The 18,706-nt window shown below is 40.5% G+C and overlaps 1 protein-coding gene across 1 annotated transcript in view; it reads right to left on the bottom strand.

Moving 5' to 3' along the window:
• Window positions 1–1,532: 1,532 nt before the first annotated feature.
• Window positions 1,533–18,706, bottom strand: part of LOC139743263 (carbonic anhydrase-like) — a 17,381-nt gene continuing 207 nt past the window's right edge. The window contains exons 2-8 of the mRNA XM_071653759.1: window positions 10,377–10,406; window positions 9,270–9,824; window positions 8,589–8,734; window positions 7,841–7,933; window positions 6,782–6,848; window positions 3,864–4,024; window positions 1,533–1,772 (exon numbers count right to left, since the gene is read on the bottom strand). Of these exons, the coding sequence (XP_071509860.1) occupies window positions 1,533–1,772; window positions 3,864–4,024; window positions 6,782–6,848; window positions 7,841–7,933; window positions 8,589–8,734; window positions 9,270–9,824; window positions 10,377–10,406 (1,292 nt within the window). The remainder of the gene's footprint in view (window positions 1,773–3,863; window positions 4,025–6,781; window positions 6,849–7,840; window positions 7,934–8,588; window positions 8,735–9,269; window positions 9,825–10,376; window positions 10,407–18,706) is intronic.

The raw sequence follows: 18,706 nt of genomic DNA, 5'->3' as shown, positions 1-18,706 counted from the left end.
CTCACCCAAACAACTCATCTGCAAGACACACACACACACAAAAGGCACTCACTCAAACAGTTCATATACACACTTATCCATCATTACATCCCCACCTCTACTAGAAAAGTTGCAGAGTGCACGAAACACACTTGTAAACCCGACTGGATCTTTTTTTTCGGTGTTAAATATTTTAATGTAATGTCAAATGGCTTCACTACATATGAACATAATGGCATATTTTCTGTAACAGAGATCAGCAATTAACTAACGTAACATAATCATTTTACGAACGACTTACAAACAGGAAAAGATAAGATCATATCAGGGCTAACTGAAATGAAAGACAACTGTCATGAATATCAAGTACATAATTACTACTCTCTCCACACGTAAGACCAGCGTAGCCACGGCAATCTTAGATTGATCAAGGTTGTATAGTACTTGATGACGTCATAATTATAGTGTTTGACGTCATCTAATATGGCTATAAAGTGGCGTCTCGATACTCAACAGGCCGTCGCGCGTTACTGCACCACGATGGGTCAGCGGCGTGACAAACGAGGCACTGATCACAGTATCGTTGCACGTGGATAGTTTGTGTGACGTAATTGCATTACCTTCCCACAATGCTTTGCAAACTCATATGAAAGACATTCTAGAATATAAAAAAAAACAACACGAACAAAATCAGACGAGAGAAAAGAAAGAAGTCTAATTCGCTGTTAAGAAAGATACAATTTTTGGAATGGCTCTGATGAAGGCAGTTGCATGTCAGCACTGTCCATTCCGTAGGTATTTCCCGGAATATTCCATCTATTCGGTTCTCTTTTTTTTTCTTCTTTTTTTTGCCTGAAGTACCGGTCCACGCTGTGGCGTTCGCACAATGTCATCTGAAAAACTAAAAATGAATTCTCAGTCTATTTACAACATGTGTAATGTACAAGCCATATCCTGGAGTCGAACGCTCGAAGTATGTTAAGCTGCGTGACGTGTATAAGGCAATGACCAAGGCACTTGGATTATTTGGAAAACAGTTTGTCTCCTTCTACGTCGATGCCATTACAGTGTGTCCGTAATAATTATAAACATCTTTCTTTGCACATTTCCTCATGAGCTGCTGTTCATGAACCCGCGTTAAAATGGGAACTTTTCGTAAATCTTGACGAAAGTCCTCTGTACACATCAAATCTGCTACGCGTTGAATCATGTATGGATTTTCGGTTCACTTTTTTTGGGAATACTAGCAGCTGTGACCGGGTCGCTGACCTGTTTGAAGCCGTCAACAATGAAATCAAAACGGACATCAGGACCCCAGACGAACAACAGCATACCGGATTATAGAAGAAGAATTGGCGGTTAGGATCTTAAGAGTCTGCTTAACAAAGAATAAAAAATATGGATCCCGTTTCTGCCTCCACATGTTGGCATCTATCAAAACGTTCTCCGCGTGTGTATCTACCCACCCTTGTGTTCCCAGAGCGATCAACAAAATGAGACTGATGCATGTTATCGTCGCTATTTCAACTGTTATGTTCTCACTCCTTCCTCCGTTATAGTACGCGGCAGACGGCAGCAACCACCACAGACAGGAGCAGGGTAAATTGGGCGGGAAGCAAAGCACCGGCGGCGTTCTGGCTCCAGCCGACTTGCGGCCCGTTGGGAATGCTGCGGAGGACCTTGCGACCGAACAGGGGCTGGGTGGGCCGGAAGTTGTCTTCGATGAGGAGGGGCTCAAGCTGACCGTTAGGCTCCACCACCAGACCCTGGTACAGCTCCCGGAACATGTCCAGCTAAGAACGAAAAAAAAAAAAAAGAACGGGGATCAGAACACAAGATTAGGCGTTATGCGCTGATAAAGATGGTTACATGCATATTTGGACACTATGATGTACTAACCAGCAAACCGCCATATACTTGCATTCAATCATGAAGCTATCTCTATGATACAAGCGACTCCAGTTATAAGGAAGCCATCGCGATCGCCAGCTTTTTTTTTTCGTTAAATCGAAATGTCTTTGTAGCAGAACAATAAAGTATGTCAAGGTACATAGAATATGATTTTAAGACCTAATACTTTGTTGTAACGATAATTTGGTTATAGCCGTTTTTGTCGTAACGAGAGCGAAGTGTTTAACCTTGTGCAGTAATAATATCAAAATCTTGCCGGAAAAAAACAAGCAAACAAGTGAAGGGATATGAATATGTGCACTATACGTGAAGGTAAGATAGAGTAGTAGTAGCAGTAGTAGTAGTAGAAGTGGTAGTAGTAGCAGCAGTAGTAGTAGTAGCAGTAGTACAGTTGAACCTCTCTTATCCGGCCTCCCTTTATCCGGATCTCTCTATTATACGGACGCAATCTCGCCGTGATTTTTTTTTTTTTAATAATTACAGGAGGAAAGGGGGATTCCCAACTCCTTGAGAACTCCCGTACAAACACACATGAATCACATATTACTTCCAACATGATTAACACACATTACATCAAATTTCCTTCCAAATTGCTTACCTTCAGACATTTTAACATCCCCAAACATCCCCAAATGTAACAATGAAAAGGTTGCAGTATACACATTACTACATGTGGTACTACTATGGGCTACATCAGTTACATGTGTATTTATATGTACATGTATAAAGCATTGAGTCTCCCGTATCCGGCCAAATCCCTTATCCGGATGAGCCCCGGTCCCGACTTGTCCGGATACGAGAGGTTCAACTGTAGTAGGAAAGAGATTTTGTTGTCGTTGCAATAGCATTCTCAATATAACCAACCGAAGAAGGGGCAATACACATATAAGATAAAAAGGAAGCAGTGCAATAGTAGAGGTTGTAGCATAGCAGGGATAATATATAGTTATTGGAAGTAGTTGTTAGGCCTACTGATGTAGCTTTAGCAGTAAGGGTAGCAGTAGCATGAGTGAGATAATGCTAGCATAAGTTGCAGTAGTAGAAATTAACGATGACGGCGCGAACAAGACGAAACAACAGGTGAAGACAATTAAGCAGCACTATCATAATACAAAGGGGCGGGGTAGGACGGAGATCAACGTTGGATGGAAACCATGGTAACGTCGGAGGAAATGCGAGAAAGATGCAGAAGATGACAGCAACAGGAGAAGAATTGTGGAAGGAGAAAGAAAGAAGAGAAGAGAAAGAAGTGTTTAAAAAAAGAATGTCATGCTTTGTTGCCATTAATATTGTGATAATCTTCGTGATTAAGTGCCTATACACAGTTATTTTCATTTTGATTTTAGATTTGATTGATTGGTTCCTGTATTATCATTGTACAGGCGCATACATGTAAATGACTGTATACATAATGTTATTGTTGTCTCATAACCGTAGCCTTACAAAAAAAAAAATTAAAAAAAAATATAACGTTGTCATCATTCTTTTGACCTTTCTGCCTCGTTAACTTTTTAGATATGTGTCTTTTTGAGTAGTTGTTTTTGGGTGGTTGTTACCGCCATGGTTACTGTTACTCCAAGTTTTCAATGTGAAAAGAAAAGAAGTTTCCCCCTTTTGAACACATGGGTTTGCATTATACTTATGTTTGTTTGTGTGTGTTTGTGTGTCTGAGGGGAATGGATGTGCGTCCGTTCGTATAGCATGATAATGCATCTACTTTCACCTACAAAATTTACACTTACGTGATGTACTTTGATGACGGTACAACTGGAAAAAAAATAGTTTGAAAAAAACAGAAAGAAAGAGAAAAAGAAGAAGAGATGGAGGAGGAGGAAGAAGGAAAAAACAAGAAGAAAAAGGAGAAAAAGGAGAAGAAGAAATAGGAGAAGGGGGTAGGAGGAGGGAACTCTCGAGCAGACGATAGTTCAGGAATGATCACATACACCGACTGTGTCACGGTCGGGAAGCCTTACCTGGCTGTGTGAGAGTCGGATGGGTTCGAGAAACACTGTCCAGACAACACTCTCGTAGCACATGGGGACGGTGAGGGAGCCGTTGTACCGGAAGAAGTTGTTCAGGTCAGCGGGAAGCATATCCCGAAGAGGCAGGTGAGCTCTGTAGAGGATTTCAGCTCCTATTTTTTTTTTTTCATAGAGATAGACAAAATAGTAAAACAACGATGAGTCTGGGAGTTTACGCTTACGGAATCTTGGCTCAAAAGAACGATTAGTTTGGTGAGCAATATGCATGGTTACGAATCGACTGAAATTTCACCAACGCTAGTCGCCGGTCTGTCAACGTAATGTCTTGCGATCTTCTTTAGATTATCGTATAAAGGGCCGTGATTCATGAGCAGTGTTACTTTCACGTCTAATATTGACAGTTCAAGACTGAATCGGCGCACTGGCGTAAGAGTTTAATTTCAGATGGTGATGATAAAAATTATGGGAAATGAATACTTTCTCTTATTCTTTTCCCCAAGATTGATATTACGAAGAGCTACGTCATGAATCTGCAAAATAATGACTTCGAGACAAAATGGCCAACACACATGCACTCAAACATGTGCACAATTATACAAAAAATGATAACCACAGCAATATTGAGGAATCGTTGACGACATCTCAATTTTCATATGACATGAAAGCAATGAATAGGCCTTTGTGGTGGTTTGGGATGAAGTTCAGATTATAAAGCGTAGACTACTGGAATATAAACAAAATAATACATAATATGTCTTTCATTCAACAAATCACAGTCAAACTGGTGGGTGAAAGCAACTTGATGAGAAAAGAAAAATGGTAAGCAGATTTGCAAGCGAGTCGATCGTGAAATATTCAGTAACGACGCATTATCCCGTTGCCAAGGGAAACTAATGTGCCTAGTTTAACTTATCAACTTTTCGGGCAGTTTGGAGAAGAAATCATTATTTCATCTTCGGTAAAATGGCAACTGTGAATTTCTTTGCATATTGTTTTACAGAAGAGAGACAGAAAGGCAGACAGACAAAGAGAGAGAGAGAGAGAAGCTAAGAGCCCATTAATTTATGGACTCTGGACAAAATCAGCAATTTTTCTTTTTGTATTGCTGTTTTGAGAAACAAACTGTTATCATTCAAAATGTTTTGCCAATTTGATGATCGGTTTAGAATTTAGCGATCGGAACTTTTTTGAATATTCTTCGACACAAAAACAACACGATAATCATAATGAAATTATGTACAAAAAAGGCTCAGTATAGGGAGAAATTTAGCTCTACCATATGAAACACAACAAATTAGTAGTAAAAAATTGTAATTAAAATAGCAATGAACAACTTCAAACAAATGATATATGTGGTAAGGGGGCTTGATTGCTGATATCCACTGCGAATGAATAACATCTCGGGATCTAATCCGAGCAAAATGTAAACACTGTCCATGCAACATTTAACAGCAAGTTCATGGCACAATGACGACAAGGCAATTTGTATGATATATTTTGTCGGGTGACATATTTGTCGGCTCGACAATCAAAATGAAACCACATGAAATTAATTAAAGGTGCTGTACGATTGATTGCAACAATTGAGACAAATTCAAACACAAGATCGTTTTAGCGGGTTCATTTTGATTGGCCAAGATGGCTTTATGACCTTTGAACCCAGTGTATGATTTGCAATCAAACTATGCTGTTCTGCACAGCAGGACTTTTATGGAATATAAAATTGATCACATGCGTACGTGGTTTTATGAGTAAAAGAATACAATGTATTATGTACATCAAACTTAAAGTAGCTGAATGATGAGGGAGTGAAGCACGTCATAATGTCGCTGAATTCAGAAGTCAGCAATTGGAAGTCGAGCTGACAAGAGAATGGGGTAAATGTTTTGGTTTTTTTTATGCAAAAAACAAACAAAATCTAGATAAGCGAGGGGTTGTGAGGGTGTCCTTGCATGGTGTGTAGGGAAAAGCGTAAAGACAGGTTTGAAGGTAGATTTAAATGTTTTGTTTTTCTATCACTTTTGATCGTCTTTGCAATTCTCTCACCTGTCAAAACATTTTGTAAGCATGTTTGTTTGTTGTTGGTTTTTAAGTTAGTAGGCCTACAGATTAAAAGTCATGAATGATGTAGATTGTTATTAGCCATATTAGCCCCTATATACTTCTCTTCGTATGAGCATGGGGTCAAATCGGTGCATATTTATAATGTCGGTCCTTTCTACCTTAGGATAATGTGCACAACAGAAACATGAGCTGTACAGTTCAAGTTTTGGGGAACCACTAACAGTATGATACAGTTGGTCAAAGGTATACATATGCAAAGCGAGCGAATCACAATAATACGAGTAATTTTATCAGAGCATGTCCCTGCATGTGAATACAAGTATTTGTGCAGGTGTGTATATTTGTGTGTGTGTGTGTGTGTGTGTGTGTGCAGTAGGGTACATTATGTAGGAATACATGTATAAACACTAGGCTTTCTCTGGCTGAAAGGGGAAAAGGGGGGATCCCTGAATAGGCCAGCGGGGCTGTGTGTGAAGCAAAGAAGGCATGCGCGATGAAATTCGGACTTGTGGCTGTGAACGGGAGAAAAGAGTCGTATGTGAGGAGGAGGAGGAAAAGCATGACGTCACATGCTGGGCGGGGCAGATGAAGGTTGTCGGGTTTTTTGATTGGGTGCTGGTGTCGCGGATGTCCCAAAGCAGGTGATGGGGAGGAGGAATCGCTGAAAAGAAGAAACCATCGTCGATATACTCACCCTTGAATCTAACATTTTCTGTCGTATCAAGCAGAGGATCAAAAGCTGGGTTATCATAATCTACAGCCTGTATAGGGTGGGAAAGGGTTATACGGAGAGTAAAGAGAGAATATCGGTTAGAGAACCTCGGATCGTAAGGAATTCGACTCACCTTTAAATTTAACACTATCTGTCACATCGAGGAGAGGGTCAAAATGGGGATTGTCTATATCTGTGGCCTGTTCGGTGGGGGAAGAAACGGGGATGAAAAGCGGTTATACATGCTATCATTTTCGACAGTTCGCATGAAAATCATACATCTTTTAATTTCTTTTTTAATGATTTTTTAAAAGAACTGTGCATGTGAAAAGACATCTCAAGCATGTTTCCTTTTATTTTCTTTCCAGAGTGGTTTCATCGAGTTAATCATCAATATTGTGCATTACTTGGCCCTCACTGAGGTAAGGGCATAACCTGTCTGAACTAACAAACAACAATTATTGGACAAAAAAAAATGCGATCGCCAGAGAAAGCTGCAATTCTTCAGATTGAATAGGAATACCTTTCACGTTATTGCAAGCAGAAGCAGCAATTTAAGCATAATTGGCAGTAACATTAGAAGTAACGAACCAGACTTGCAGGTTTCGCTATCTCACTATCTCGCCACATCTATCGCTGTATCTTATTTTCTCGGCAACATTGCAAACTCCGTGTGCAATAAGACTATAATGCTTTCAAATACGGTCAGAAGAATCGCTTCCTGCGCTCGTGGATGGATACTACGGCAACGCCAGATAAATAGTGTCCTAGTTGCCTCCCAGTCTCCAATCCTGATATATCTAGTCGATCATTATTGAGGAAAACCCATGATTTAGGTCCTACACTTTGCTAACAGAGACATACATAATTTTGTTGTACATTTATAGAGGAAAATTGTGAGGTGGGAACATCATCAGCTCACTTATTTGCACATTAAACATTTTACATCAACTATACGAGAACTGCTACGCAGAAATCAGCGAAAGATTACAATCTCATAACTTCATTGCCGAATCTTAAATCATTTTCATCAAATTTTCACTGTTGCACTTGAAGGATTCTATTTTTTCTTCAGACTTGTTTATAAACGGGCTAGAATTCCTCTTAAAGTGATTCTTGATGGAGAAGGAGGGGGAGGCGATCCTTATTTGCCAGTCGCGGGGCGGGTGGGAAGAGCGCCTCAAGGACTTACCTCGATGAAGAAACCGAGAACAGCAAGGCCACCTGGTTGTGTCATAGCCTCCTTGATGGTTCTGTACTCGCTGTTGTAGTGAACGAGATGGAGCTGTGTGTGTAGTAGTGGAATCGAAGACAGAAGGAAAGAAAAAGGTGGAGAATGGTGAGATTGGTGGCGTATGATACAAAACTTTGTTATGTATTCAAGCTTCATCTTTTCCTAACAAATATCGACTGCTTTGTAATGCTCTGATCTATAACTGACTTTTCGTTCCGGTTGTTTTTGTTTCTTCAACTGTTTTATTTGATTATCTATCTATCTATCTATCTATCTATTCTTTCCATTCCTTATTCATTTATTTATCTATTTGTTTATTAATCAATTTATCAACTAATTAATTCATTTATTTATTCCTTTTTTTTTACTAAAAGCGATACAATCCGTAACTTTCAATGTATACACGTGAGAGATGATTAGAAATAAAAGTTCCACAACTATATACCATTACCATATTTTACGAAAAATCTCATCACACTTACAAGCTACACACACTCTAAAGTCCAAGATGATGCGATTTGAATATCACGCGATTTACTGATATGAGTCAGTTTTGAATTGAAAATGTATTTCATGTGGTTTGTTTTGACGACGCACGTCGTCGCTGTTTGTCGCATCGCTGTCTTGTCTCACTCGGATCGCAGTCGGTTTATTTTTTGTTGTTGTTACCGCATTATCCGCCGATGGGAGTATTGTATTGCCTTACCTCGGCTGCGTAGGCGCGACCGTTGATGGTGTGTTCGGATCCCCTGTCGTGTGTTGTGCCCCAGTGGAAGTGAAGCTGGGCTGGTTTGTAGGCAGTAGGAAGGCTGCCTCCCTTCAGAACGTAGTAATCCTCCAGACCAACTTTGACTGCATGAATAAGAGGTGAGCGAAACAAAAAAAGTAGAAGGATTGTTTTCAAACTATGTACGAACACACAAAGTCATTGTTCCCTCTATCCCCCCCCCCCTCCCCCTCCGCACCCCTGTCTCTCTCTTTCTTGTAGGGGAAAGGTTGGAATAAGTGAGATATTCTTATTATAAGCACACTAGCTAGTCGTCGGCTGAAGATGTACAGCTGATATGACGTTGCAATTTTTAGTTCCATGCAAGGAAGAAGAAGACGACCAAAATGGATGTAGGACAGATTAACAGTTGATCAGAGTAAATGTACAGTTCTACACTACAGTAAGAATTTACCGGCTAGAAATTGTGTGTTCACTTCAGTACATTGAATAGTGTGTCAAAATAAGAAAATGCCTTCTTTAAATACAACCCGATACTATCAATAAGACTGACTAATATTGCGTGATCATTATCAATGGGGCAAAAGAGCTTTAAACTGAACACTTCTTTATGATGAATCGTGATTCAATTACCATCCCGATTGTGTCAATAATACTTACGGGTGTGTCCGTCATTCGAAACCGTGACTGGTCTGGTTGGGCCGTATCTGTAGTTGGGAGGAGCGCGGGGCACGTTGGGGATGTGGTTGTCGCTGGGAAGCATGACGTCAGTGGGCCCCTGCATACCGAATACCGTTGGCCGCGGTCGCGGTGATCCACCGCCGTACGGCATCCGCAGATTCCCGAACGGGTTGCTCCACCTCTGCCCGTTGTTGCCCATCACTTGGTTCCACCAGCCATTCCGTCCTCCGTTGCCCCATCCGCTGTTACCCCACTGGGGGCCGCCGCCGTTGCCCCACCCATTGTTCCAACCGCCTTGACCACTACCTTGGCCGCCCCCTTGGCCACCGCCTGGACCTACGCCTGGACCCCCTCCTTGACCGCCTCCTTGACCGCCTCCTTGACCGGGATATACTGGATTTTGGAAGCCGTAAAGCCCCTCGAATATAAATTGCCCCAAGTCGGCTTCCTGCACTTGACTTGGTACGAAGTTAATCGGTGACTGGCTTTTGCCTCCGCATTGCGACCCGTTGATCGCATGCCAATGATGGGGTCCTGTCAGAAAGAACAAAAAGTTGGTATGGCGTGATATTCTGAGCGCAATGTACAAGTGGGAAACTGCAGGAGTTCCATGCAATTACTCATACGGGGATGCAATTGGATGCGATTTCACCCCAAGTTTAAATATATCGAGATCCGCAAACACCAACATTACATTTCGGGAATATAGTTCGTTCGCGTCACCTCCCGCTCTTTGAAACGTCGCGGAGTTGTGTCGACATTTCATATGCAAAGGTATCACGGTTACTTTCCTTTCCTTTTCTTTGTCTTTTTTTTTATTACGAGAATGAGTATATGCAAATCGGCATTGATTTAAAATTCCGGTGACACGACGAGATATTACATTTTGTTAATCTTTTCGGCAACAATTAAAGGTGGAAAGGTGTGATTCTTTTATAAATATTATGTTGGACATGAAATGAATGATCAAATGAAAGGAAATAGGATTAACTTGACTGTATTAACTTCATGGCAGATTTGAAGGATTCTTATATTCTGTCGGGGAATCATTATCGGTCGAAAATTTGACGAGGGGTGTGAACTTACCAAGGGGTCCGTGGTAGTCCCACTTTGCACCTGTGATGATGGAGAAGAAAAAGAGAAAATGGCATAAAGGATTAGTGAGTTTTACTACACAATGCAAGAGTGACTCTGCACAAGCAAGAATGTATGTATCTGTTTGTGACCTTTTTAGACCAGGGAGTTTAAGACAGACCAAGACACATTATACCTCGCCCCCTTTTCAGCCATTTGTGGCAAATACCATTATCGCACTGTGAGTGCGAGTGCGTGTAAGTAAAAGAACAGAGAGTTTGTGGGTCAGTTAATATACTAGTGATCTGCAAATCTGAGGCTGTTAGTGGGTGACATGAACACGAATTGAATGTTTTCGTGTTAACGGCATGTTCTACACACTGACAAATCAGATACTTCCTTTCATGTCCTTGCCTTTTAGAACCAAACAAAACAAAACGAAACACCCCAGGTGCTAATTGTTTTATATCTAAGGTATAATAAAGATCAACTCGTCCATAAAACAGTTAAAGGGGCTGTACAGTTCTGGTTTTGGTAAGGATTTAGCTTTTAACGTTTTGCAAGATATTCAGAAATCACTCTATGAGATGTCAAAGAGCATGCAATTTTAAGGGGTATCAAAAGTTTACTCGATGAAAATCGGTTTTGAAATGGCTGAGATATCCAAAAACAAGGTGGAACAAAAAGATCCTAATAAAAGACGTGGCCTGTCGCCTTTTATTATCATCACTTTTTTTTTGAATATCTCAGCCATTTGAAAACCAATTTTCATCAAATAAACGTTGAATCCTTCTTAAAATTACACGCTCTTTCATACTTCATAAGAGGTTTCTCATTATCTCACTAAGGAATGTTATAAACCTGAATCCTCGTCTCAACCAGTACTGTACAGTACTGTACAGTCCCTATTTGACACCCATCACCGACTCGAAACGTAAGTTTGGTAGGCCTTTCACAGGGAGCTTGCACTATTCAAAGCGGGGTATATTTGCGCCTTTGGAAAATGGGAGGGGAGGTGTCAAGTAGAGGTCCCTCTTCTGTGTGACTCATAGAAGAAGACACGTGGAGAGCGCCGCCAGCGTTGGGTGTCAGCCCTAGGAGCATGCGAAGGACACGTGACAAGAAGTGATCTGGTCTTTTATTAGTAATGGGCGGTGCTTCCTACACATCCCCCGTAGCCCCCTTTCTTTTTTTCTTCGTATTTTTTCTCTCTGAGCGCTCGACCTCAAAAAGGACACCTGTCTGTAGGCGAAGGTATAACTTTCCCCTCTTTGAGATTTCATCACTCCTCCCTCCTCGTGCGAGGGCGCTTCGCTCCTTTTCATCCGTTGCCGTGTTCTCATCTACTAAACTCTACAATATGCTGACACGATTATCCAAAGGGATGGTCTATTTGTGATTCCACATTATCTTTCGAGTTGTACGCATCATCTCGAGGATTATAACTTCTAGGATTTTAATGCGAAGGACTGGTCACGCCAAAGTTCCTAGGTCAATATGAATACCGGCAAAGTGCATGATTAAATCCAGGTTTTATATTCATCCCCACTAATGATTTACCAGTAATGGAATCTGAAGCAATCCGTCGAATTACCAATGAGTGTGCAGGAGTTGTTGTTGAGTGAGCTTTTTTTTTCGAAGACTAGAAAACGCAAATTTTTCTCCAGTATGTGTTTAAACGTGCGCACCCAAGGCCTCTTTCGTCATTCCATTTGTCAGAAGGCATGAATTTTAAAGTCAAATCGCCCAGCAGAAAGTTATTGAACGACCATGATGTCAATGCAGACAAGACACAAAACTCGCCGTTTGATCATGTTGATCGAATTAAGCAGATGCCTGCGTGTCCTTCATAATCATCATTATAGCCAATATCAGGCAACTAATTTTCTTTTGTGTGTGTGTGTGTGTGTGTGTGTGTGTGCAAGTAGACGCATAAATATAGTGAGAGGAGAGAGAAAGGGGGGGGGGAAGGAGGTAAGGGGTCCCTCCCTGTTTTCAGTTGTCATACTTATTTTACCTAATAAGGTATACCTTAACTGCGAGATTACAGTAAGCTGCAATTATTGAAACACGGATAATTAAGGAAATTCGCATCTCATATCTCGTTCCAAAAGACAAATCCTGTTAATTGAATTCTTGTTTTAGGGGGGAAGAATTGTCCACCCTAAATTTTGACCACTGAACAAAACCAAAAAAAAAAAAAAACAAACAAACAATGACTTCGTGTTTTCACATTTGTTTTCCTTATTAGCGTATCGTTAATCTCGTTTAAACGACAAAAAAAAAAAAAGAGTTAGGGTCGGTTTAGGCAAACTGCAGTGTGAAATTTACAGTGACGTCGACCGGATGTGACGTGCTTGCGCTGAGCGTTTAATACTTTCAGAAATCTGTGAGTCATCGCCCTATCTGTCTCAAGAGACATCCGTGCCTTTCCCCTTCTTTACCTAAATTCTATTTTCTCCCAGAACTTTTTCCCCCTTCTCCATCCTCATGGCCCTTTGGCAGGTGAAGTATTTCTCCAGTGCCTGGACAAATTTTAAAGTTACCCTTTAGGAAAAAATTCTTTTTTTTTCTCTAAGAACCAGCAACTTACTGAGGATCTTGAGGAATTCAGGACTTGCACACAAATTGAACTTTTTTTTTCTTTTACGAGACGTTAGTGAAGGAAACACTGCTTCACGCAATAATAATCATTCGACAATACAGTAGTTTTCTTTTCAACCTGCCTATTATTTACGCTGTCTTCAAAGCAGGAAAATGAGCATGTTGCTAATTGCGTGTCAGATGTTCGAAATGGAGTTTTAATTTCAGGGATTTTTCGCATTGCAATGAATCTGTTGAAAGCATACAATGCCTTTAAAGGACACAATCTGCGGAAGAGAATATGTTACTCACTCCGATGACAGATGGGCACAAAACGCTTCTTATTGTCTTTCCCTGCCTAGATGTTGCGTCATCCGACGATCAGACGAGAGAAATAAAGTATTGGAATCAGCTGTGGGCGATCAGCTTGTATTATGTGTATCTGTTAACGCTGATGCGCAAGCCATTCCCTAAGGATTTTCTGGGTTTGTTTTTTTGTGACACCATATTGCAGTTGACAGAAAGAAGACCATATTTTCATTGGAATGATCACTGACACAGACTAGTTCAAGAAGCGCTCGTTGACCAAAATAAAAATCACCATGTGCAAGATTTCATAGGATTCATTAAACTCGGATTGCTGTTTGCTGAAAACGAATCGGATTTGCTGTGGTCAGACACTGTTTTTTTTTTATTATTTCATCCAACTCAATTGATCACTTTCATAATTTGCTTTTGTTTCTGTTGTCTGCGTTTATCCCTAAAGTCGTCACTCCCGTTTAGGCTGTGGTCAGATTTGTTGTGGTCGATCCACTTTTCCTACCCTGTTTGCCAGCGCGCAAAAATAGCATCTTCTGACTTCCGTCCCAGTCTGTACCGCCTTCCCCTGGGGATATCTTGAGATCTCCCCCCCCCCCCCAAAAAAAGTGCAAGTACTGCCTCATTATTGTCGAGTGAGGGCGGGCATGTGGTGCCTGACAAACAAACAACAACAACAACAAAAAGAGCGAGAAAAAGAGCCCCCTAGAACTCCCACAACTCCCTCTTATTATTTACAATTTGTCTAGAAGCTTCCGAAACATCAATCTTCCCCTGTTTCTCCCGGACAGTGTAGGCATCATCAGTGGATTTTCTTCATCTCTTCCTTTTTTCTTGAAAGTTCTTTCTTATTGCTTCCCTAAATTTTTCGCTCCTGAATGTGCCTGTCACATTCAGAAACAGAACGCAGAGCAGTGCAGTTTTCTGTAACATACCCCTTAAAAGCCACTGCCACAGAAGTTCAGCCCTTCACGAGAGGCATATAAATCGGCATTACATCAGATGTTTCCAGCTGCCATAATCATCTTACTTCTTTTCACTCTTCCTCTTTCCCCTCCCTCTTGTCTGTTTATACTACACTCATCCCCCTCCCCCTTAACATTACCCTAAACCGTGTGGTAAATGAAAACTGGAAGCAGATGTAGCAGACAAAAAGCTATCATGATGCGTCATACAGACGATAATTTGCGCGCCAGGGTACTTTTGTCGGCGTCAGGGGCAGGCGCTTCTTAAATTTCCACTAATGCTTTGACACGTTCGTTTTCTTTTTCCACCATCTTCGGCCGTCGAAAGATGAGACTAGAAAGCAACTTTAGTTTCTAGCCAGAAAGTTACCAGTTTGTCCTTTCGACTACCAGATTTGAGGGGCATTTCTGGAGGGGAATGTTTGACTCATAGTTCGGCTACAGCAATTCTGTCGCGCACAAAACCAAAGAGGTTCGCAGAAGGAGAAAAGCAGTTTTACCGCATCATTCATCGGCAATGGTGATCTCACAAGGGGCGTGCCCAAGAAACTGGCTTATGTAGCAGACGACATGCTCACAGTCTCACCACACCAGACAAATGGCGCGTCATTTCAATTCTTTGTATTCCAAGACGCACCAAGAAATCACTTTACAGACACTGGGGTTTCTTAAATTAAGATCGGCATGTCTCAGCCTTGTTTATACTCTTCACCTGACGATCAAAAACATTACGTTATGAGATGTGATTGACCACAGAAATATTATGATATATATTACGTCTGTCGTTTTTATTTCAAGTCAGCTAAAACTCGACAAAATCTGTAAAGAACTGGATTTTAATGTTTCTGCAAGGTTACGCTCATTCAACAGTGTTTTATGATATTTAACGAATTCGGACGCTTGTCCTTTCGTTATGCCAAACAGTTTGAAAATTTGACGTTTTACTAGATAATACAATGATAGGATTAGGGCTAATCAAATTGCTAATCAGAAACAATTGTTGGACGTGTATTCCGCAGCTGTCGAAAAGAGATCAAGTTGACTTTTTTTTCTCGTTCGCGACCTACTTTCTTGCTTTAATTCAGGTCAGACAGACAGAATTCATAAAATGTTTTAAGGCGGTTAATTGTCAGGAAAAGCGACCAAATCTGCGAAATGCTATAACCTGGAACATATTCGGCTCTGCCCAACATTCCTTATCTTGCTCTATTTTTAACTGTAGTTTTAATTTCTTGGCAAACCCACCGTGGTTTTACAAGAGTTGATTCGTATCAATTCAACTTTGCTTTAGAAGGAAAAGAAAAAGAACAACATCGTTGCGATTGACAGAATGATGCATTCATTGCCAGAAAAAAAGATGAGGGATTAAAAAAGAAAAATGTACACAGGCGCACATGTAAGCGCGTGCGCGCATACACACACAATGCACACACACTCATTCACACAAACACGCAGATGCAGGAAATCAGAATGAAGAGAAGGCCCCCGGGTCATAACAATAGCAGGGTGGGGTGGGGAAATATGAGAATCATGAATCAGCCTGTAACAGTATCCAGCACAAGATCTAAAGGTACTATTTATGTATCAAAACGATTTCGATCTTATCTCTCCCCTTCCGCGAGTGTTTTTTTTTCTCTCTCTCCCTCCCTCCCTTTGCTATTCCTGTTGTTTAAGGGGGGTTTCTTCAAGGCATCACGTAAACAAAGACCTCCGTGAAATTTGACAATCTTAACCTTCTATTGTCTACACAAATAGCATAATAGATGTTATCTGGGCGATTCATTCTGATCAAAGTTTACTCCCATTGTTTGTCTAAGTTTGGTGGTTGTAGTCAAACTTAACGACAATTTTACTTTAATTATATCGGTGAGGACGAGGACAGGACGCTGCACTCGCCCCTACGGGAAAACTTCCGTCCACTCAGCTGCTGTGTCACCTGGTGTGAATCTGGGTCTGTGCCTTGTCATTATTCACCTCTCAAATCCTCGGAAATGTCCCGTCTTATATAATTTCCGATTCCAAATCATGTCAACTCCTGAATGAGCGTAGCGTCGGACTCACAAAATCTTTAAGTGAATTTAGTTATGCAAGATTGACGAGGTGTTCATTTTTAAAGTCGCGCACGGCAGAATTGGCAGTACACGATATCACCGAGCAACAACCATTAGCAGGATTACAAAATAGTTTTTCTTGTATCATTTCGTTGTGCCTGAATATCAGTGTTTAAGAAAATAGACTTTGCAAGCTCAAGCGTTGACAGTGATTGCTAGCGCAGCTCAGCTTACATAACTGTGCCCCTACTCATCTTAAAACCCAAAGCAGCTCCAGAGCGCAGTTCAACGTCAACGCTGATGACGTTGCTGAAATTATCTCACTTTGACCTTTGGGGACTTTCGAAGAGGAGAGTGGTAATCTAATAAGGGGAGCTACTTTTTAACACCGACATACAGGTCACAATCAAGTTTAGGGAATCATGACGAAAGATGCCTCGCAACCTGGCCGTATACAATGCATTCAACAAACAAACAAACAATAAAAGGAATGGTTTACGTATGAACATGAAGTCCCTTTTGGACGACTTCTGATGTCCTTAAGTTTCTTCTGAGCAATTCGTTCAAACGATATTAGTCAGTCAAAGTAAAAATCGATAATGAATCAACATTCCATATCAGTCAAACTTAAAAAGCAGAAGAAATGTTAGAACTGCATATAGTATGAAGAGCTTGCTTCCAAAAGGCGCTAAATCCATCATTTTTCAATTGATTTAAGGTCTTTTGAAAGCAAGCTCTTCATATAACTTACTGATATAGGGAGATAGTTTTCCCTTTCCAAAAAGACAGAAAGAAATAAAGAAAGAGCTGCAGAGTCAGGCAGATTTTACTCGCAGATTACAAACCGTAATCACATTACAGTCTTGACCTTACTTGTATCCGTGATGCATTTTCACAGTAAAATTCCCAGCATTAGGCCTCTCTCGTGACATTTTGTTTTCCTTTGTATAAACCAAACTCCCCGATGAATCGCCCAAGGCGTGACTTTATAATATGTTCGGAATATAACACATGTTTTGTCTCTAGATATACGTTTAAGATTAAAAAAAACCTTAAGACAACACATTCCATATATCACAAAGATGAAACCGATAACTATTACAATTGTAATCATAATAATTTTGAATTGATTCGCACAGCACTCATTCGTTGTACAATTCTTTTGCCGGACCAGCTATCCCAGTTGATATTGATAGCACGATTAAAGAATCATTCCTTTATTTCTTTTATGGGGCTGTATAAAAGTTACGTGTATGTAGAAATCATGTTGGCTGTCAAAACCAATGGTTCCTACACAACGAACATTGTCGTCTGTAAGTAATCAAGTTCAAGACTGACACGTAATAATTAGGGGAGGTCAAGCATATGACTATGACGGTGCCCCCACGAAGGCTTTCCGTTTGTAATTAACTCCTTAGCTACCTAGCTGCTCCATTTCTTCAAAGTTCATGACGCATAATCTATTTACATATTTCTCCAGATGACTGTGCGAGTTTGTGTGCTTTACGACATATGTTCCATGTCATATCATGACAATTAAACAATATAAACACTCGTGTAGAACCTCCGGTTGACTTGGGAAAATGCTTAAGAGTATTGAACCACAGCTCGTAAAGCAAGCAAAACGAATATTCTGGAAATGATGTCTCAACATGCAAAAAGTAAAAGGTAAAGAACAATTACAGAAGAGCGCGAAATCAGAACAATAACAATGACATAAAGTTTTATGATGAACCATTTGACTTCTATATCATCTCCCGTTACATTCACTCCACTTTCAAGGAAAATACAATATATAAATATGTATATATATATATAATTATATTATATATACTTATGTTTTTTTTTTCTTAGCATCATCTGAATAGAGTATGAACTTTTTAAACATCTTAATCATGTAACAGCAGTAATATATCCCATTGGACCTCCATTTTTTTTTTCCGAGAAAGAATTAGTCCTGGCAATTTCAAGTAAGACCTGGGCACAGGTCGGGTTTCCCCCTTTTTTTAGCCTGATGATTGGCCGGATGTGCCGCATTTACAGAGGATGCTAGTTTAAGCACAAGGAGGCGCCATAAGCTCATGTCCGTGAATAGCAGGAGAATGATGACACAGAGGTCTTGCATTCCCAACCCCCCTCCCTTTCGTATACAATAACATCAAAGCAAGGGATGGGCAGTGTTACTTGGAGCAAAGAATCAAACAACAACAACATCGAGGTTTTCGCATATGTATTCAGAGGATTCAAAATGTTAAGAATGAAATCAGCTTTACTAAATAGCTGAATTACGATATCAAATCACTTCAGTGCACATCATAGACAAGTACTGTAACAACTAACAGCAGACACAAAATATCTTTGAAATGTGTTACAATCATCATACTGGCCAAATAATTCTGGTTTACTGTGTAACTGAAAAATGCAA

This window comes from Diadema antillarum, unplaced genomic scaffold (genome assembly GCF_040938485.1).
Source record: "Diadema antillarum isolate AM-2024a unplaced genomic scaffold, OU_Dant_1.0 seq00001062_RagTag, whole genome shotgun sequence".
NCBI classification, from domain to species: domain Eukaryota; kingdom Metazoa; phylum Echinodermata; class Echinoidea; order Diadematoida; family Diadematidae; genus Diadema; species Diadema antillarum.
Note: the sequence above shows the minus strand (reverse complement) of the source record. Positions and strands in the feature narration are given on the sequence as shown.